The sequence below is a fragment of the Puma concolor genome, chromosome E1 (genome assembly GCF_028749965.1).
Source record: "Puma concolor isolate L17-30 chromosome E1, mPumCon1.1.hap2, whole genome shotgun sequence".
Taxonomy (NCBI): domain Eukaryota; kingdom Metazoa; phylum Chordata; class Mammalia; order Carnivora; family Felidae; genus Puma; species Puma concolor.
The window spans coordinates 52,718,147-52,739,931 of NC_141680.1; the positions used below are offsets into that span (position 1 = coordinate 52,718,147).

General features: G+C 38.2%; 1 protein-coding gene and 1 pseudogene across 4 annotated transcripts in view; both read right to left on the reverse strand.

Moving 5' to 3' along the window:
• Nucleotides 1-1,890: 1,890 nt before the first annotated feature.
• LOC147574499 (SKA complex subunit 1 pseudogene) lies at nucleotides 1,891-8,012 on the reverse strand (annotated as a pseudogene).
• Nucleotides 8,013-9,874: 1,862 nt separating this feature from the next.
• Nucleotides 9,875-21,785, reverse strand: part of ABCA10 (ATP binding cassette subfamily A member 10) — a 71,129-nt gene continuing 59,218 nt past the window's right edge. For 2 of the 4 annotated variants that reach the window (XM_086687873.1, XM_086687875.1), the window contains 12 exons: nucleotides 19,412-19,503; nucleotides 18,551-18,710; nucleotides 17,609-17,726; nucleotides 17,131-17,222; nucleotides 15,516-15,694; nucleotides 15,160-15,235; nucleotides 14,986-15,080; nucleotides 14,156-14,275; nucleotides 13,792-13,932; nucleotides 11,235-11,314; nucleotides 10,287-10,342; nucleotides 9,875-10,167 (listed from right to left, as the gene is read on the reverse strand). In XM_086687873.1, the coding sequence (XP_086543999.1) occupies nucleotides 10,069-10,167; nucleotides 10,287-10,342; nucleotides 11,235-11,314; nucleotides 13,792-13,932; nucleotides 14,156-14,275; nucleotides 14,986-15,080; nucleotides 15,160-15,235; nucleotides 15,516-15,694; nucleotides 17,131-17,222; nucleotides 17,609-17,726; nucleotides 18,551-18,710; nucleotides 19,412-19,503 (1,308 nt within the window). In that variant the 3' untranslated portion in view covers nucleotides 9,875-10,068. Of the gene's footprint in view, nucleotides 10,168-10,286; nucleotides 10,343-11,234; nucleotides 11,315-13,791; nucleotides 13,933-14,155; nucleotides 14,276-14,985; nucleotides 15,081-15,159; nucleotides 15,236-15,323; nucleotides 15,695-17,130; nucleotides 17,223-17,608; nucleotides 17,727-18,550; nucleotides 18,711-19,411; nucleotides 19,504-21,785 lie in introns of those variants that run through there. The other 2 variants (XM_086687874.1, XR_015244265.1) reach the window with 2 other exon arrangements.

Genomic DNA, 21,785 nt, shown 5'->3' on the forward strand with positions numbered 1-21,785 from the left:
TTTTATATCAGATCAGGCACGGCTGAGGAGGCAATTCATAAACCAGAAATATATCTGAAGAAATTTTATAAAGTTTAGTGCAAAGACAGAACAAGATGGAAAAATACTGAAAACAAATTAAAAGACATGAAAGACATGTCTAATAGGCATTTTATAATAAGGAAAAGAAAGAGAATAAATAGGAGAGAAGATGGATGAACACTTTCCAGAATTGATGATATGAGCCCTCAGATTTAAAAAAAACCATAATGTGTCCTGTGAAGAGTTAAAAACAAAAATCCAACAACTATTTTGCAGTGAGCTTTCAAAACATGAAAGAAAATGGAGAGAAAGAAATACTCAAAAACAATAAAGTAGAAAAGACAAGTTATCAGTTAAAGATCAACAGTTAGCCAAAGGATGCCATAAAACAATGGAATAATGTTGTCAAAGTGCTGAGAGAATATGAATGGTCAGCCTCAAAGTCTATACTCAGCTAAATGTGCATGGAATAAAGATCTCAGCGAGAATTGGCTGAACTAAAAGATGTACTTCCATTAAAAATAAGATTATTTGGGGGCACCTGGGTAGCTCAGTTGTTTAAGTGTCCAATTCTTGATGTCATCTCAGGTCATGATCTCATGATCTTGAGATCCAGCCCTACATTGGTGTCAGCACAGAGTCTGTTTGGCATCCTCTCTCCGTCTCTCCCTCTCTCTGCCCCGTCCCACTCACTCTCCTTCTCTCTCTTAAAAATAAAGAAAATAAACATTAAAAAAATAAGACAATTTTAAGAAAACAGCAAGAGTTGAGTCTCAGAAGTGTTTATAAATAAGTTGCCAGTACTAATTATCTACTGACTGTACACAATATTTTGTGGAAGAAGAGGCAGACCTCCCACCAACCTATACATTTCTTCAGTCTCTGTTAATGGAATCTTAGAGGTGTCTATAATGTTGCAGAGCTTTAATTGCTAGTTAAGAACAGAGACAGATTGGCACAGGAGCAGAGAATGCTGGTGATTTTCACATGGGTACTATGCCATTGGTTTTCTCAGAGTTTGCTGTGGGAGCCTAAAGTTATCGGGATTACTGTCCTTCTCAACTCTTGGTCACGAGAAATCCTCCCATTTCATTTAAGAAGCGGTCCTTACGGGCCATGATCTTACAGATAATGCGGGCAAGGGGCAGGCATTTGACAGTGTGTTCATAAGCAGGGGAGGGGGATGACGATGGCATCACGTGGACAGGTGCGAATACTGGCCTTATGTAGGAATGTTGTTCATTCACAGTAATGAGAAGAAAGAGTATATGGGGTACATTGAAACCTGGTTGGTTGCTGAGATTGCAAAAGCTTGTGAAAACACTCTTCTAATTGTTTACACGTCAAGAGTCAAGTGGGAAGCAAGGTCTTCTGCTGAAAGTAAGAGCGGGGAGAGAGAGAGAGATGTCAGAGTCTGAGAAGCAAGAAGACATGACAAGTAGGTTAATTAGTCCTCCAACCCAGTTCAAGAGTGAACAGATTAGGGGGATGAAGTGCAGTTGCCAGGTAGAACTAAGGCTCCGCTCGAAGACAGGTTGTAGCCATTCATTTAAAGTGAGACTAGTTATTTTGTTCCTGTGTACTCTCCACCAATGTTCGTCTCCCTAATACAGGTTTAAAACCAAGATTGGGGGGGCGCCTGGGTGGCGCAGTCGGTTAAGCGTCCGACTTCAGCCAGGTCACGATCTCGCGGTCCGGGAGTTCGAGCCCCGCGTCAGGCTCTGGGCTGATGGCTCGGAGCCTGGAGCCTGTTTCCGATTCTGTGTCTCCCTCTCTCTCTGCCCCTCCCCCGTTCATGCTCTGTCTCTCTCTGTCCAAAAATAAATAAATGTTGAAAAAAAAAAATTTAAAAAAAAAAATAAATAAAACCAAGATTGGGGTTTTTCCAGGCAATTATGATGAAGGGTGAGAGGATCAGGCCTTGATGGTATATACATGGGAGTGGCTATTGGCCAACGTAAGCCTTTCTCTTGAAAGGCTCTAGCTTCCTAAGAGGAGATGGTAGATGCCTCTTCTTTCTTGCCAACTTTATTTGGTCCATTAGCTCCCAGATTATACTTTCAAATCCATGGCAGAGAGCTGAATCAGTGTGTCCTGAAAGGTTGTGAACTTGGGGTAGCTTGGCTGTCTAAGATGATAACAAAGCTTTATTGAGGTAAACACACACACAAAAACAAAACAAAACAAAAACATATGTAGTTCATGATTCATTTTCTAAGTAAAGAAAACTTTCAAGTAAACTTGAACTACAAGTTCTCTGGAATTTTAGCTACAGCAGTACTTTTAGGTTTCTTTTTTTTTTTTTTTTTTAAGTTTATTTATTGATTTTTGAGACAGAGAGAGAGAGAGAGAGAACTAGAGGAAAGGCAGAGAGAGGGGGAGACAGAGAATCCCAAGCAGGCTCTGCCCTATCAGCACAGAGCCCAATGCGGAGCTCAAACTCATGAAGCATGAGATCATGACCTGAGCTGAGATCAAGAGTCAGACACTTAAGCGAGTGAGCCACCCAGGCACCCCAGTAATTTTAGCTTTCCATTTCTTCTCCTTTTGCATGTTTTCTTCTTATTAGTTTCTCTATGTTGATCATTTGCTTTGTGAAGAAATAACCATTGTGTACACAAAAGTACCCATTGTGTACGTGTACCCAATACACATACAAATACCCATTTTGTGGGCAGAGTGGCTAGAATCCACTATTGGGATGAGACCAGCATTACTCTAGAACAAAATCTCAGCACCAAGAGTTTGTGGACCTCTCCATAGAGAGGCGCCAGGTGCCAGCCATGTCTGTTCTTGCTCAGACCTCTGGGACGGAACTCAAATGGTCCCTGGCTGGATTTGGTATTGCTCTGGCTCATCTGTTGTAATCGCTAGTTTGGAATCCCATGATGTAGCTGCAGCTGCTAGAGGCACCCCCATCTCCCCAGGAGCTGCCAAAAAGAGATAAAGCTGTCCTTAGAAAAAGGAAAGTCAGAAGCTCAGCAAGCACTCCCAAATGTAACTAAAGCAAAATCCGAAATAGTATTTTAAGGTCTTCCTGTTTCTGAAGTTCGCTGTGTTTCTGTCTTTAGAAAACTTCGCTGATGATTCTACTAAGGTTCAGTCTGTTCCGAAGTCCAATTCTTCTCATCTGACTGATGATGTTTTCCACTAACGGTGCGTATTTAGGGGTCTAGATCGTGTAGCACAGTGGTGGGTTGTTGGTGGACCCTCGTGGCAACTGATTCGGTCAATGTTACCTTTTTTGTAACCTTTTGTGCATGTGGTGCCCCTAACGTACTGTGTGATCGTCACATTGACAGTGTTAACCAGGCCACGGGGCCTGGTGAGACGCTTTTTTTTTTTTTTCCCCTCTCTGCTCTTGAGATAAACCTGCAGAGTAGATGGTGCAGACATGGACCAGTGTCCCCACATGCAGAGGAGAAACATGGTTGAATTCTTATAATCCAAGCACTCATTTTCCATGCCCACCACCACTACCAACCTGCTCACAGATGTTATCTTTTTCCGTCTCAGGACACTTTTAGTACAATTTCATTATAGATAGAGGTTTACCGACTCGTTTACACTGAACGCGTTTCATGTAAGGTCTACCCTAATGTCAAAAGGGAATGTACAATAATTAGATGAATAAACTGGCCCCAATTCCAGTTTCTAGGAAGTTTGCCTGTAGACCGAAATGCCGTTGATGGAATTTAGACACTAGTGACCTTTAATTCCAAAGGGCCTGAGTATCCTTGACCTTATTTTCTTGACCTTTTCCTTCCGTTACTACATCTGTACCTCCCTTATGGGGTCTGCAGCATTGTCCGCTAAACACAAAAGCTAGACATGAACGTTTTTTTTTAGTTGCATTCTGTATTTACCGCAAAGGCTCATATGGTAGGTGGTTAAATATTTTCCGAAATGAAGCAAATGTTTAAATGTACACATTTCATTCCAAAATGTTTTATTTTGAGAAGAAACAAGAAAAAAAAATTAAACCACTCAAGAGAATATTTATATAAAGAAATTATAGAGAACCCCACACCAGGCTCTGTGCTACCAGATCAGGATTGTTCGGGATTCTCCCTCTCACTCACTCTCTCTGCCCCTCCCCCGATCTCTCTCTCTCTCTCTCTCTCTCTCCAAAAATAAATAAATAAACTTTGAAAAAAAAAATTATAGGAATAGCCTCTCAACAGAAACCCTACTGTTGGCCCATTCCAAAGTTCACAAGGGTCTTAGGTTATAACATAATGGGTAAAGTCGCCCCCTCAATCTCCGATAGCCTCTGGCAATTTTGTCAAATATTCAGTATCACATTAACCCTTGGGTAAGCTTTCAAAGTTATGGACTCCTTTATGTCAGCTTCCGCTATAAAATAATGACCTTTGGTATCTTTTGTTTCTTCGTCAATAAATCTGTGGTCGATTTATGGCCACAGAACTCATAGATTTTGGGGGTTGGTGTAGCATCTTGTGTTTACTGGCAGCTGCCTTGTTGATTTCTTTAAGAACATCATGCATTTAACAGTCGGTTAAGTGAGATTTCATATACTTAGGAGTACCGCTGAACTCATCAGGAGCTACTCATGGCATTTCTTTAATCTTCCTGTTTTCGTTCCTTTGTTCATTTGGGGGCTTCTTTGTGGCTGTAGGTGTCTCAACTTTGTTTCTTCATGGTCAAGATTTGATCTGTTAATACAGCTCTAGGTATGTTACTTGAGGCAAATGGGGACGCCTTTTTTTTTTTTTTTTTTTTTTTTTTTTTTTTGAGATGTTCCACATCTTTATAATCTTCTTCAGGGGATTCACAGAGCCCCTTCCGCGAACTGTCAGTTTGTTCTTGACATGGAGTTGCCAATTCCAAGTTATTTATTAGCCCATTTGTTACAATGATGTCCTCTCCTATTTCATTTAACATCGTCTTCAAGGTAGGTTCTTGGCCACAGTTTCCTAATGATGGAGGTTATTCTTAATCTTTTCATTAATATGACAGCACAATTATTCTAGATCTGAAAAGGCCAGCCTGTATGCCTCTTGCACCAGTCCAGGAGCAAAGTCCAAAGTTACTTTTTTTTCCCTAACTTTATTTATTTTTAAGAGACAGGGAGAGACAGAGCGCGAGCAGGGGAGGGACACAGAGAGAGAGAGAGAGAGACTCTGAAGCCGGCTCCAGCTGTGAGCTGTCAGCACAGAGCCCGAACCGGGGCTCAAACCCTCAAACTGTGAGATTGTGACCTGAGCCGAAGTCAGATGCTTAACGGACTGAACCACCCAGGTGCCCCCATCTATGTATCTCTCCATTGATTTTTCAACTATAACTTTTTTGGTACATTCAAACATTAAAATAATACATAGACTGCAAACAAATGACATAAATATATAATAAACTGGGAAAGTCTGATGCTCATAGTATGTTATTAAATAAGACAAATACGAAACAGTAGGTATAATATTACCTGTGGTGTGAATATGCGTGAATGATACAAGAATGTATTAGCCTAGCTGGAAAAATCTTTTATATTCTAGACATGTAAACATAGTATGATTTTCTTTCAAATAACAGGTACTATGTGAAAATTACTTTAAATTATACTTAAAAAAATTTTTTTTAACATTTATTCATTTCAGAGTGAGAGAGACAGAACATGAGCGGGGGAGGGGCAGAGAGAGAGGGAGACACAGAATCCGAAGCAGGCTCCAGGCTCCAGGCTCTGAACTGTCAGCACAGGGCCCGAGGTGGGGCTCGAACTCATGGACTGCAAGATCATGAACTGAGCTGAAGTCGGACGCTTAACCGACTGAGCCACCCAGGCACCCCTTAAATTATACTTTTAAAAATTAAATGGATTGAACTTGCCATTTTAACCATTTTGAAATATAAAATTCAGTGACATTAATTGCATTCATAATACTTTGCAACCATCATTACTATCTAATTCTGAAACTTTTTCATTACCCTAAACAGGAATTTATAACTATTACACAATATCCTTCATTCACCCTCTCTCTCAGCTCCTGACGACCTCTAATCTACTTTCGGTTTCCATGAATTTTCCTACTGTAGATATTTCATATAAGTGTTCATACTCATACAATATTTGTATCTAGTTTATTTCAAGCAAATTTTATGTTATACATGTGTTTACATATATTTACTTTACAGCATTTTTTTTTTAAGTTTATTTACTTTGAGAGGGGGAGAGAGAGTGTGCAGGAGGGGCAGAGAGAGAGAGAGAGAGAGAGAGAGAGAGAGAGAGATTGAATCCCAAGTAGGCTCTGCATTGTCAGTGCAGAGTCCAATGCAGGGCTTGAACTCACAAAGTGTGAGATCATGATCTGAGCCAAAGTCAGGAGTCAAATGCTTAGCCAGCTGAGCCACCCAGGGGCCCCTATTTTACCATATTTTTAAAAGATCAAGTGAATGGAAACATGGAAAATTTCTGGGCAATAAATGCCCGTTTGTGTTACTTGCAATCATTGGTATTTTTAAAATTATTATTATTTGAGAGAGAGTGCCCAAGTGGGGGAGGGGGAAGGGTGGGAGGGAGAGAGAGAGAATCTTAAGCAGACTCCACACTCAGCGCAGAGCCCAACACAGGGCTTGATCCCACAACCCTGGGATCATGACCTGAGCCAAAATCAGGAGTCTGGTGCTCAACCGACTGAGCCACCCAGGTGCCCAGTAACCATTGGTATTTTTAACCTAATCCAGAGTAATCCTGCCAGATCTTCCAAGGCATTTTCAATGTGAGGAGAATCTGTGTTAAAAGACATGAATTCTGTGTATGGGTTAAACTCTATCAGTTTTATGGAATGTGCCAAGCATCGTACTTACCAGCTTCTTGCTGCTTCTTGAAAACTGCCTTCCTGAGGGATGAGGGCCCAGGCTGTTCTTAATGTAAAGTTGACCATAATTTGTATCATGTGTGCCAGACGATAGCACATTCAGCCTATGTGTTGTTGGTTATAAACAGCTCAGCTCAAATAGAGACAAAGCCAATCACAAGCTTTGATTCTTCAGAAATGGAGCCGGGCAATACAGACGAAGTTAAACAGATGCACAGAGAAAGGCAATGAGGTAGGAAGGACAATGGAGGCCATGGGATAAGTTAAAGATAGAGGTAAGCCACAGCTTTAAGTACGCAGAAGTAGTTGAGAAAACTAACTGGGGGAAGAAGCCCATATATCAGGAAAGGCAGAGCTGAGCAAGAAGCTGAGTATCATGGGTAGAGTAAAATCCACAGTCTCCACTCTTATATGTATTTTTCTGGCTTAGCTAATACAATACACTCTTCTAAAGAGTCCTGTGGTTGTCTTGAATCCACAGTAACCTTCAAGCTGTCTCTTTCAGAACTCTCTTTCTTCTTGGATAGGCCGGGACTACAACAAGCCCCTCATTACCTGGATTAAGGTACGTGATTCCATTTCTTACAAGCTGGAAAATCCAAGGAATACAGAAATCACTACCAGGAACGAGGCTTTGTGCAATAGGAAATCACCAACAATGTGGACCTTTTGTGATTAGTTAAGACACTATGGCTGGAAAGCATTGAGAGGTCCTACCCATTCCAAAACTATGTTTTCCTGGTAGTCACAGCATGTGGCCAGAGAAGTTGAAGTTACGAGCAATGACTGCAAAGCAAAACTTTAAGGAATGAAACATACTACACTTGAATGATTTTCACCTATAGAAGCAGGAAATTTACAAAGTTAAAGTCCAGAATGCCTGCCTATTCAAAGCAGCTAAAGAAGGTTTGTTAGAGGAAGTACTTTCATCTGATAGCTAGCAGCACCCACTGCCAAACAGGTGCATCAGAAGACATCACAGAACCTTGCTGTATCCTTTTTGGTCAAAGCAAATCACTGTTTGACCAGAGTAAGGACATGGGTAGAAAGTGGAAGGTGTTATTTTTTTACCAAGCTTCTCTTTTTGACCAATTGTGATAATCCATCCCAGATATGAAGCAAACCCGAAAGTACCACCTTTTTCTCTGGATGAGCCATTAGGACCTGGAAGAAAAGACTCATACAAAAAAAAAATTCCCTGGAGGATCACAGATGACATAGGGACGTGAGACAGTCTCAGATGCCGGGTGGTGAATAATCAGACCTAGAGGATTAGCTCACAGGGTTAGGCAGAATTAGAGTCTCAGTATGGGCACTAGTGACATTTTGAGCTGGATAATTCTTTTTCGTGGAAAGCCGTCCTGTGGATTGTAGGATGTTTAGCAGCATCCCTAGCCTCTATCCCCTGGATGCCAGTAGCAACCCCCTGTTGAGATCATCAAAAACAACTCCAAATAATGCCAATTGTCCCCTGTGTGTGTGTGTGTGTGTGTGTGTGTGTGTGTGTGTGTGTGTGGTGGGGGGGACAGGGGTGACTGCCCCCAGTTGAGAACCATTGAACTAAAGCAACTGAAGAGGTGTGGTAATCTAGGGATAGAAAATGACTCATCTACTGAAATCATAAATATATTTCTTTGTTGGTTTTAATGATGCAATGAATTGAATGGAATTTCCGTTTTAAGAAAACTAGAACATTACAGAAAAAATGTCAAATTTGTATGCATTCTAATTTAATTTTAGGCACTCCTACAAGGTAGGAGGATGTGCCTCTTTTATAAATGACCCGTGGAATGGCTGTTTGTAGGAATCAAGGTAAGGGGCCAAGTTCTACCTTTAAGTCAAGGCCAAGGTGAAGGTTAAGGAACTGACACAAACCACAGACCAGACAACAGGAATTCAGCAGATGAAGGAAGTCAGAGTCAGGGATGAACGCGACATTAAAAGGTCCTGTGGGGGTTTCAGAAGCTTAGGATAGGTACTGAACTTTTCTGTTGGTCAGAGAACAAAGTTACCCAGATTTCATAGAGCAGAGAGCTATTTGTTGATATTGGAACTACTTACCCAAGACTGTAATAAGAGAAGACTGAAGAGAAGTTCGTCACAGCTTTATTTATAAAAGATAAACTAGCATGTAATCAAAAATGTCAGATAATAGTAAAAAAAGTTAAGTAAAACCATGATAGTACATCAAAGGAATCCAATGCAGCCATTTCATAACCCAAAGGCATTACAATGATATGGGAAATGTTCATGAACCGTGAAGTGGAAAAACATAGGAAATCACCATGCCCACTGATGTCAACTTTGAGAAGGTACTCATGAAAAGAGCATTGATGATAGGTAGCTAAAATATTTATGCTGGTGTTTTACTATAGATTACTATTATCTTCGTCGATATAATTTCTATATATCCTTACATGAACATATCCTTATGTTATAATCAGAAAATTTAATTATATCTAAAGGTTATACTGTGTCATTTTATCCACCAACTTATTAGATCATCTTATGGTCAATATTACATTAAGTTGGTATCTGAGTAAATAATGCTTTAAAAAGAGCTGATATATTTAAAGTTCAGGTTCAAAAATACAATGTTTTATTCATAAAATGTGTTCAGCATCCAGCCTTATTGGAAATAATAAAAAAGTGGACTAACATTATGATTTTTGAATTAATATTGAGCACAAAATAGGTCTTACTAGTGATTAGTATAATGTCTGATTATGTTACACTCACTATCTTTCCCTATCTTTTTTTTTTTTTATTTTTTTTATTTTTTTTATTATTTAAAAAAAAAATTTTTTTTTCAACGTTTATTTATTTTTGGGACAGAGAGAGACAGAGCATGAACGGGGGAGGGGCAGAGAGAGAGGGAGACACAGAATCGGAAACAGGCTCCAGGCTCCGAGCCATCAGCCCAGAGCCCGACGCGGGGCTCGAACTCACGGATCGCGAGATCGTGACCTGGCTGAAGTCGGACGCTCAACCGACTGCGCCACCCAGGCGCCCCAATCTTTCCCTATCTTTGCTTCTCCCCTCCATTCTAGAATGTTGAAAGCCATTTAAATTCTTAATCATTATTGGTTGTTTAAACTACTGAATGTTTTTGTTTGTTTGTTTGTTGCCTGTGGTAATATGGCAGATCGTTCTAGAATTCTGGAAACTAATAATGTAGTAGGACCTAAAACCTAACATTAGGAGACTCGGGGTTTTAAGGCTCTTCTTGTGGGAGGAGTTTCCATCTAACTGTTGTATCAACTTCATCATCAAGATTTCCCAGCTCCTGTTCTTTAGAGAGTTCTAAGAATACCTAAGTGGGAGAAAATAAATAAGGAAACACACATGTCAGGGTGTTTCTGCAAGATGGATACACACAGAGTTTCACACAAAGGCTCCCGGATGATGCTCCCTGGTTTAAAGAAAGCTCACCTGTTCCAAGGTAGCCTGAGAGAGGCTGTATTCTTCCAGGTCGAAGGTCTGTTTCACTGCATTTCAAAGGGACTGACATCAGTGGCTTACATGTTTTTCACCAAAAGTGTTTTCAAAGTACACAATATAAGCAGTAACCTCAGGTCCATGAGACACTTGAAGATACAGGCCAAGTCATTAAATTTTTTGGAAGGTTAACTTAAAGAAAAATGTCGATATGACCCAACAAAGAAGAGTAATGCATGAATACATAAATTGCCACAGACTTTTTCTTCGAAGAGCTCCTCGCGTCCTATTTTGGTATTTTGCCTTTTGATTCCTACATATGTATTATTGGACTCCAAATCGACTGTTGGGTATTGTTGGGTCTCTATATTTATAAGAATCTACGGAGGAGTACCCTGCATGCAGGTACCATTTGAGTGAATCCCATATTTCTACACGTCAAGGCCTCATCAATAGCCAGTGTGACCTCTAGTCAGTGTCTCTAGAACCAGTTCAACCCCTCCCCCCCTTCCCCCCACTGATCCTAACTTGTCACATCGCAGCCCTGTGTACTGTCCTTCTCGGACCTTCATTTGAGCCTCCTCTCGTTGTCTCCACATTCTTGCTCCCTACCCCTCTGACTATGCTAAACATGGAGATGCAAGAAGGTTCCCTCAGTATTCTCTGGGACATGTTGATAATTATCCTCCAATACTATGCAATGGAACCAGGAGAGAACATTCTGGCTTCCCGGCAGCTGAGTTACCTTGTTAGCAGAGGAAAAATCAGGGGGAGTAAACCTGATTCTAGAGCCACCACTGCATTTCCGTCAGGGTTTGTAAGACTAGTCCAGTGGAGGTTGTCTAAGTTTTGGCTGATTATATGATCTTTCCACTTGAACTCATATAGTATATATTCCATGTAAAAATACGCACGATAAAGTCTAAGTATGTCTAAACTTACCTGCCTCTAATTTGAAAAAGGCCTGAGACAGAGGGCGAACGGCTTCCACAGGTAGTTTATATGCCATCATGGAGGAATATCTGAGGGAAGAAAAGAGTCCCACTTATCACAGTGTTATAACAGTGGGGAGAAATTGATGGCCAAAATAAATTTTCAAAGTTTTCTTTGAGTAAAAGTCTAAGTAGTTTAATTTGATAGTGCATGAATCTGAGCCAAATAACTTATTTTTAGTCATAAAAATCTGGTCACAACCAAAATCTGGTTGCTCTAAATTTAATGTTCAAGATAAATACTGAAAAATATCTCTGATAAAGAATCTTTCATACTCAGCCTGTGCCATCTTTCTTACCGTATTAATGCCAATACCTGAACATGCTCCCTGGAAACTTTTCATAAAACTTTCCCCCCTGCATTTAATTTCCAATCTCTCTTATAATATTGAAACCCGCCAAACTATCTCCTATTAAAAAACTTTTTTTCTTGACCTCCAGCTTCCCCTTTCCCAAATAAGTTCGTCCATGACCTCCATGTGGTACAATCCAGTGAACATTCTTTAGTTCTTATTTTTTAGACTTCTCAAAAGCATTAAATGCAGTTGTAGACATCCTCCTTAAAACTAACACACACTCTCTCTCAGCTTCTTAAACAACCAATATCTGTGACTTTCTTTCTAACTTTCTAGACCTGTTCTATTTAATATCTTAGCTACTAGCCACATGTAGTATTTAAATTTAAATTGAGGTGCCTGGGTGGCTCAGTTGGTTGAACCTCTGATTTCGGATCAGGTTGTGATCTCACAGTTCATGAGCCCCACATCGGGCTCTGTGCTGACGGTTCAGAGCCTGGAGCCTGCTTCAGATTCTCTGTCTCCCTCTCTCTCTCTGCCCCTCCCCTGCTCACACTCTGTCTCTCCCTCTCTCAAAAATAAATAAACATCAAGGATTTTTTAAATTTAAATTAATTAAAATAAATAATGTGTAAAATTCAATCCCTTGGTCACACTAGCCATGTGTGAAGTGCTCCATAGCCACATATGGGTATTGGCTACCATTTTGGACAGCACAGATATGGGCATTTCCATCATTGCAGAAATTTGGTAAGATAGTGCTGTTTTAGACACACTTTAATAATTTGTCATAATAGCTGTTGTGGTGGTGGTGGTAGTTTCCCCACCAGCTTTTCTTCCTCAATCCAATCTCAACACAGAGAGTTCCTGGTGTTTCATCCTAGACCTTCTCCCTTTTCTATGTCCCCTGTTGACTTCACCCATTCTCCTAACTTAATGGTCTTCTATATAGTAAAAATGCCCATCATTGATGATTGCCAGACCAAATCTCTCAATGACCTTTCACTTTTCTTCTGAGCCACAGGGCTACATCTCAGCATTTTGGCATCTCCACTTGGAGATGCCACCCTTTACACATCAACGATATGAGCTTTTTCCCTCACTCTGCAGGTATAAAGTTCATTCTTGACTTAAGTTCTTTACACATTCTGTGTTCTCTTCTCCCCATTCTTCAGCAGCCAAACTCTGCTCAGTTTTAAAGTCCTACCTTAATGTCATTTCCTTATTTCTTTGTATCTTCATTTGCTTAATATCCTCGTCCCCCAAAGATGGTAAGCACCATAAGAATCTTCTCTATTTATTGACTACTCGATACATGGTCTCCAGCATATAGTAGGTATTCAGTAAGTATTATTTTTAAAAAATTAACAGAATAAATATATTTAAAAAACCCTGTAAATCTTTCTTTTTTTAATGCTTATTTATTTATCTTGAGAGATAAGGAGAGAGTGCCAGAAGGAGAGGGGCAGAGAGAGAGGGAGAGATAGAATCCTAAGCAGACCTCTGGCTGTCAGTACAGAGCCCACTGCAGGGCTCTATCCTATGAACCATGGGATCATGACCTGAGCTGAAATCAAGAGTCAGATGCTCAATTGACTGAGCCACCCAGGCACCCCAACCCTGTACATCTTTCAATTCAACTCCGCTTCATTCTGCTATTCACGTGGGTTTGGTTATCCTTGCTTGTAACTCATAGCTGACCACACACAAATTTCAAAGAACCATAGGGAGGATTAAATGTCCTATAATCAATTAATTTAGGATTGACTCAATCTTTCTCAAGAATATGTATGTGTGTGTTATTGGAGCTCTAGACACAATTTTATATTCAGTAAAATGCTACATAGGTTGACACATAATTTTTATTGTCTATTAAAAAACATTAAATTCATGGTTTAGTCCATTCTCTGTTCCTATTTTTCAAACCATTGCATAATTTACACATCCATGCATATGCACACACACACACACACACACACACACGCACACGCACACACACACCCCATCCACCTTTTCTGAGATATGAAACATCCACTGAAAATAGCTTTTCAATTGCTCTTTTTTCTATATATCCAAGTGACCTCCAAACAACTTGTTTTGTAACAAACAAGCCAGCTCTGCCTTTCTCTTCCTCTCCAGACTCATTCTAGACTAAATTATGTGTAGTGGAAAACCTATACACTTGCCACCCGAGCCAAAAACATCCTTTACCTTTCCTGCCGAGCAGCCTGCGGAAAAAGCTTCAGAATCTCCGTGTGGACAGGTTCCACCTGAATGGGGTCCTTTATTTTTACTTCTAGAATATAATCTTTACCAAACTTGCTTTTCAGATTTTGAATGGAACCAATACACCTAATCCAGGGAAGACAAAAAAAAAGAGTTGAAGGAAAAAAAAAAACAAAACACTTATCTTTTAATTTCTTCCTCAACTGCAAATGCAGAGGTAGATATTCGATCATAGATCAAAAGATATTCGATCATAGATCAAGGAGCTGAAGAATACAAGCTGTCACAGTGAACTGCAATTCTCCCTGAGGAACTTGGGGGCCGAGTGTGGTCAAGGATGGGTACCCACCTCAGTTTTCCGGACACCATGATGGCCACGCGGTCACACACAGCCTCAGCCTCCGCCATGGAGTGGGTGGTCAGGAGAACACCCTTCTCTGTGTTTTTAACAATGGTCTGAATTGCCTGCCTACAGATAAAGGATGGGATTGTTCACATTTAGAAAGTAACTTGGATATGTAAGAGACGAATCACTGGGTTCTACTCCTGCAGCCAAGATTACTACAGAGTATATTAACTAACTTGGATTTAAATTTAAATACATAAATAAATAAATAAATAAATAAATAAATAAATAAATAAATAAAGTAAGTAAGTAAGTAAGTAAATAAATAAATTTTAAAAGAAGAAAAACTAATTTGGGAAAATAGATGAACAGAAAGAAATAGGAAGACTAAATAGAAAATTCCGTATTCAGCCACAAGAAAAAAAAATCTTTGCTCTGGAGAGAAAGAATAAAAATTGTACTGCATTATGTAATTATATTACAACATTCATTGGCTTCATAGCATGAAAAGTTGGGAAATAGTGAGTAAAACAATGTTTGTTTAAAAAAGCTGGAGTACAGAGAAACATCACATTGGAGGATTTTCAACAACTGAAAAATAAAAGAAAAAACAGGCAGAGGAAGAAGAGTAAGAAAAAGAAAATCCAAGTGAAGACATTCAAGATTCTATTCGATTCTTAACGTGTCTAGTTTTCCTTCCATGGGGAATTTTGAATACTACATTAAGTTTCACTGAATTAAATAATAGACGATGTGAGCATCAAAGATAAATAGAGCAAATGTAGAAAGAATATTAACTCCAGACTCATACTACGTAATCTGATGTCCCTCACCACATTTGCTGTTGCCCCTCGGGGTCCACCCCTGTGGATGGCTCATCCAGAAGCACCACCGATGGGTCTCCCAGGACGCTCAGTGCAAAGCACAGCTGGAACGAGAAGGAGAGGAACAGCGTGTCTGGCACCGACCCGTGGGGTGTGTAGAGTAACACTCAGCCCCCCACCTACCTTCCTCTTTACTTCTTGGGCTAAGTCCTTCACGGGCACTTTAAGTTGTTCCTGGAGCTTGAAAGCTTCCACCAATCTGACAAAAAAAAACCCGACACTGATTTATACACAAGGCACATGTTCCTACCTACACCAACGATATAGAAAACCTTAGCACCATCCACCTGAAAACAGTAGGCTGAAGGACCATTAACATCATCACAAATGCATAAACTTATGATTTGGTTCTTATTCAGATTTTCAGTCGTTTTAATTTGCGTGAAAATTAAAAGATCTTGTTTATGATCTCCTTTCCATATTTAATCAGGAAATGACATGTTCCTCCCGTCTTCCCTCCACAAAGCTTCCTTCTGTACCGAGAAGTACTCAGAGCAGCCTCCTGTTTGCTCATTCCTTTCACTGCTGCGTACAGCTCCAGGTGGTCTTTCCCCGTAAGACCGGGCCACAGTGAGTTCTCCTGAGGACAGTACCCCAAGAACTTGACGGTGTCATCTTCCGGTTGCCTTGGAGATGTTCTGTAGCCTTCTAAAACCACCTGCATCGAACAAGGAAAGTCAGATCCGCATCCAGCTTTGGCTCCAATCCTCCCTCTACTGAAGGAGATAAAAGTGGCTCCTCAAAAAATGAAAAACAGAATTATCATATGATCCAGTAATTCCACTACTGGGTATTTAACCAAAGAAAACAATAATACTAATTCAAAAAGATATACACCTCCCTCCATGTTTATTGCAGCATTATGGACAATAGCCAAGATGTGGAAGCAATCCAAGTATCCATTGATAGATGAATGGGTAAAGAAGAAAGGACAGATGAATGATATATATATATATATATATATATATATAATTATATATATTGTATCATTATATGTATTATATATATAATGGAATATATATAATGGAATATATATTATATTAGATTAGATTAGATTAGATACATATTCCATTATATATATTCCATTATATATAATATATATAATGCTATAATATATATAATGGAATATATATGATATTATATTACATATATTATATTAAATATATAATGCATTATATGATATATATTATAGCATTATATATTATATATAATGGAATATATATCATATTATACTAGATATATTATATATACTACCTTATATATTATATATTACATTGTATATTATATATAATAAATTATAATATTATATATTACATTATGCATATTATATATTATATTATATATTACATTGTGTATTATATATAATAAATTATATATTCTATAATATATATTATAATACATATATTAAATATATATTCCATTATATATTATATATATTATAGCATTATATATTATAAGTAAAGGAATATATTATATTATATTACATATATATTATATTAAATATATATTCCATTATATATTATATATTATAGCATTATATATTATATATAATGGAATATATATTATATTATATTAAATATTATAAATATTAATATATTATATATAATATATTAATATATTATATTATATTAATATAATAAAATATATAATATATTATTATATATTAATATATTAATTAATAATTAATTAATAAATAATTATAAATTATAATAAATTTATAATTTATTATAAATAATATATAATATAATATAATATATCATTATATATAATATATAATGATATAATATAATATATATTATATATATTATATATAATATATAATGATATAATATAATATATATAATATAATATAAATATATATAATATAATATAAATAATATATAATATAATATAAAAAATAAATTATAAAAATTTATAATATAATTATAATTATAAATAAATAATTAATTATAATTAAATATAGTTATATATAATTATAATAAATCATCTATTTATTCATTTTCTAAAAAATCATTTGATCTGCTGAAAGAACAATATGAGGACGATATTGACACTGCAAATGAAATTTCCCCTGGCAATGAGCTTGTCACGTACCGTTCCTGCAGTTGGCTTTGTGTCTCCTGTTACCATTTTAATAGAAGTGCTTTTACCGGCTCCATTGTGTCCCAGCAACCCCAACACTTCACCTGGAAGACACAGTCGTCATTGACGATATGATTTGTACTTCAAAGTTTGACCAGCCTAAATTCACTTAGCTTAGTAATATTTCGAAACAAAAGAACATCTTCCAACAACCCCCTTGTAATTTTCTATATTGCAGTGTGAATGGAAAGACTTTGGATTTATAGTAGAATGGTTTGGTCTTCCTGATCCAAGATGGGGTTTCTCACCATTTGAACTGGGACATGATTTTGAAACAGAAATTGTTTCTCTGCCAACATGTCAAGTATCTTTATAATTATCTGTTAACCAAGATAGGTGAACAGTCTCAAAGAATGGAAATTTTCCCCCTTTTCATAGCCCCAAACCTAAATAATAAGGAACATTCTAATAAAGGGAACATTATCCAAACCTTTGTTAACGCAGAATGAGATGTTTCTAATGGCTATTTTCCTCTTTCTTGTTGAAAAGCAATGTTCCTTTTTCTCTTTATATTCCTTGTGTAAACAGCTTGCCACTACGAGTGGTTTCTGGAAAACATGACAAAGCATGATTTTCCCATTAAATTTCAGATATTTTGTGCATTCATGTTTTATCTTTCATGCCCTAGGCTATGAATCTAACCAGATTTTGTGACAGTGATAATTCAGCCTCTTTCTTTCAAATGAAATGCCTAAATGTATGTTCATGAATGAAGATTACTTTATCAACCACGGAGAAAACCAATTCCTAATCAAATTCATGTTTGCGTTATGCCCTTGGCACTAATTTCTAGTTTATTTCTTTTAAAAAATTTTTTTTGTTTATTTATTTTTGAGACAGAGAAAGACAGAGCGTGAGCAGGGGAGGGGCAGAGAGAGAGGGAGGCACAGAAACCGAAGCAGGCTCCAGGCTCTGCGCTGTCAGCACAGAGCCCTATGCGGGGTTTGAACTCACTAGCTGTGAGATCAGGACCTGAGCTGAATGAAGTTGGTCGCTTAACCGACTGAGCCACCCAGGCGCCCCTCTGGTTCATTTCTTATTGAAATGAACTAGGTGTAAATTCACCTGCTGATTACCGTTACTAATGTCACAATTCGAGATGAGGCAAAATGAAACTGCAAGTCTTGCAGAAGATGCGAACTTTTGTTAAGGTTGATAAAAATATCGGAGAATGTGTTGAATTGCAGTGACGCATGAAGACGTGGCCGGTGAAGACCCACAAAAAACCGAAGAAGAGAAAACTAGAGGAGTCATGATAAGATGCGTACTGCAAAAGATGCAATTTAAATATGACATACACATGCAATGTCACAGAAACAAAACCAAGCTGCGAAAAGAAAAACCAGGAGTTCAGCTCTCCAGGACAAGCTACCGAGCTCAGAGTTTTGTGAAGGGTCAAGACACTTGTCACCTCATCCGGGTTCAGAGTAGTGAGTGCATTTGCTGTTCTCGCTCTTTCAGCTTGGACATTCTCATCTTCTTCTTCTGGCTCTTCTGGGTTTGGATGATTTTCCCTACTTCTTGAGGAGATCCTACAGAGAAAATGAAATAACGTACCATTCGATTCTAGCTGTACCACCTTATCAAGAGAACATACGTAAGCCTCTATACTTAAATGACTATCCTTGGCTTTAAGAGAAAAAAAAGTGATTTACCACCAACAAGATTCCTTCTGTAGGTAGCCAAGTCCCTTGAAATATTTTCTTTGATTATTGTCTTTAAGACCTTCTATTCCATCTGTCAACGGGCTCTCTAAATTCCCTCAGATGCACACTCATCAGTGTTTCCCGTCTGCCTCATCCACATTGTGCTCACATTACATCATCAGTGATCACCAGAACTGGCTTCTCTTCTCTTTCCAAAATGGTCCACCCACATACTGAACGCACCAGCTCATTCTCACGTCTCCTCTTCGGGGACTGATACTTGCTCTTGGCAGGAGAAAAACAAACTTTGGTGCTTCCCCACTGCTAAGAGACAGGCACGGAACAAACAAAACTCAACTTGCCTAAAATCTGTTAAGACCCAGGACTTAGAAATTATGCATGCCTGCATTCAATCTAATGTGGTTTGGGGTTGGTTTGGTTTTTATTTTTTCCCCAGAATAACGATGTCCAGTTTGCCCTGCTAAGAACTAACTAGTACATCTATCATAATAAATTGATGTTAAATGTACTGTCACCAACATTAAATATTTAAATTATACTCAGATGTTAAGAAATGTTCTCCTGACCTGAAGACTGGGTCTTTCCTCATTGTTTTTTGTCCATACTTCATTTCTAGACACCTTATGACAAAAAGGAAAATGATACTCTGAAGGTATGGCTAAAAAGTAAAGAAGGAACATTAGAATTAGCATCATCATGGGATTCAGATTCAGTGAACAATATTTGCCTTTCCTTATGGAAGATTTGATCATTTTCTTACAAATTTGACAAAAATCTTACAAAATACTTCGGACAGGAGTTTATCCAAACCAACCCTTCCAATAGGGGAGCAGGAAAAACCCTAAAAGTCCTGCATTAAATTAAAACACACACACACACACACACACACACACACACACACACACACACAGAAAAGCTGACGAGATAGTAGGGACATTTTTTTAAAGATATAAGAACTTTTGGGCTCCCTGGGTGACTCAGTCTGTGAAGCATCAGACTCTTTGTTTTGGCTCAGGTCATGATCTCAGGGTTTCATGAGTTCAAGCCCCACTTTGGGCTCTGCATCGACACTGCAGAGCCTGCTTGGGATTCCCCCTCTCTCTGCCCCTCCCCAGCTCACCATCTCTCTCAAAAATAATCAATTAAAAGAAAAAAGATAGTAAGGGCTTTTTAAGCCCGATCTCAGTGGATGTAGGGGGTAGGCTTGACATCAAAGCATCTCTGCTCCTGGAGTTAGTTTTCAAACTTCAGATTTCATGGCACGTCCAGGAGAAGAAGACAGGAGAAAGTACACAACTCTAGAGTTTTCTTCCAAGCAAGGAGTAGAATAGGTGGTCTTTTCACTAATAAAGCACGGGTCTCAAAGGGTTTTACTCTTAGGGAAGGACATGAAGAACACCCAGGAGGTTTGTAAGATAATTGCCTTGAGTGTCAACCACGGGGAGTGAAACAGAATGAGAAGCCAGCTTTTACACATATTTGTAGCCCAAATTCACATCATCTGAATGGTCCAAAACACCTCAAGCCTGGAATTAATTAACTAATTAATTAATCTTTATTTTTATTTACTTTAGAGAGCAAGAGCATGAGCCGGGGAGAGGGGCAGAGGGAGAGAGAGACTCTTAAGCAGGCTCCCTGCTCCGTGTGGAACCTGATGCAGGGCTCAATGCAGGGCTCGATCCCACGACCCTGGGATCACGACCTGAGCCGAAATCAAGAATCAGATGCTCAACCAACTGAGCCACTCAGGCCCCCAAGCCTGGAATTTAGTTAAAAGCACTACAAACTAGTAGCTATCCAAAGAATTTGGCAGAAGCATACAAATTGGAATAGATATCCCAGAAACAGACCCTGTATACATGGGCATTTTATATATGAACAGAGGCGTCCCTGAATATCAATGGAATGGCACAGGCTTTTCAATAAATAGTTCTGGACAACCGAGTATCTTTAAAGACAGAAATGAAATAGGACCCTTCCCTCACAACACAGAAATAAAATCAAGTGTGAGTGACTGAAGACATAAATGGGTAAGAAAATATAAGTCTTTTAGAGGACAACATCAAAGAATTTTAAGTAACCTAAGAGAGGGACAGATTTCTTAAATATGAAATATGAAATAAAATCCATTAATTATCTTAATAGATTTAGTAAAACTATTTGATTATTCTTGATACACACAACCTTTGACAAGATTCAAGATTCATTCTTGATAAATACATAAGCAAACAAAGACTAAAACCTCTAGTAAACTAGGGATCGAGTAATACTTTACACAGTTAATAGAATGCTTCATCGTTAAGTACTAAGATGTTTCCAAGTAAAATCATAAACAATGGAAGGATGCCTGCCAGTAACAGCATTAGGTCCCAGGGTTTCTGTGTTGTGTCACCCAGAGCTGCACATTTTAATGAATATATGTCTTAACCAAACAACTGTATAACTTTAGGATTTGTTAGTGGTCAATTAAAAAATAATTGAATATGTAACATCTCTGCATATATTTAGAAAATAGGAAAGATACACGTTCAATATACAAAGACTCATGTGGAAATGGATATAATTTTATAAATTTATAAAAACTTGGGAAACTTTCTCCCTCAAGAAACTATTCTTCTGCCATTAAAGAGAAAAAAGAGGTCTGTAATCCATTTTGTTTCCCTTTTCTGTCTCAGTTACCATATGCACAGAAATAACACTTATATTCTATCTCAGTATCTTTTCCCAGTATAAAATTCCACTTAATTTTTCACCTTTCTTTTTCATTATTCAAATTAGTTTATTTTTTCATCCATACTTAAATGATTTTTGGCCATATAGCATTCTTTATAAATCACCACAGGCAATCCAAATTGTCTTTGGATACATATCATGTCAATAATGTATAAGAATAGCAACCAAGCTGGGGTGCCTGGGTGGCTCAGTTGGTTAACAGTCCAG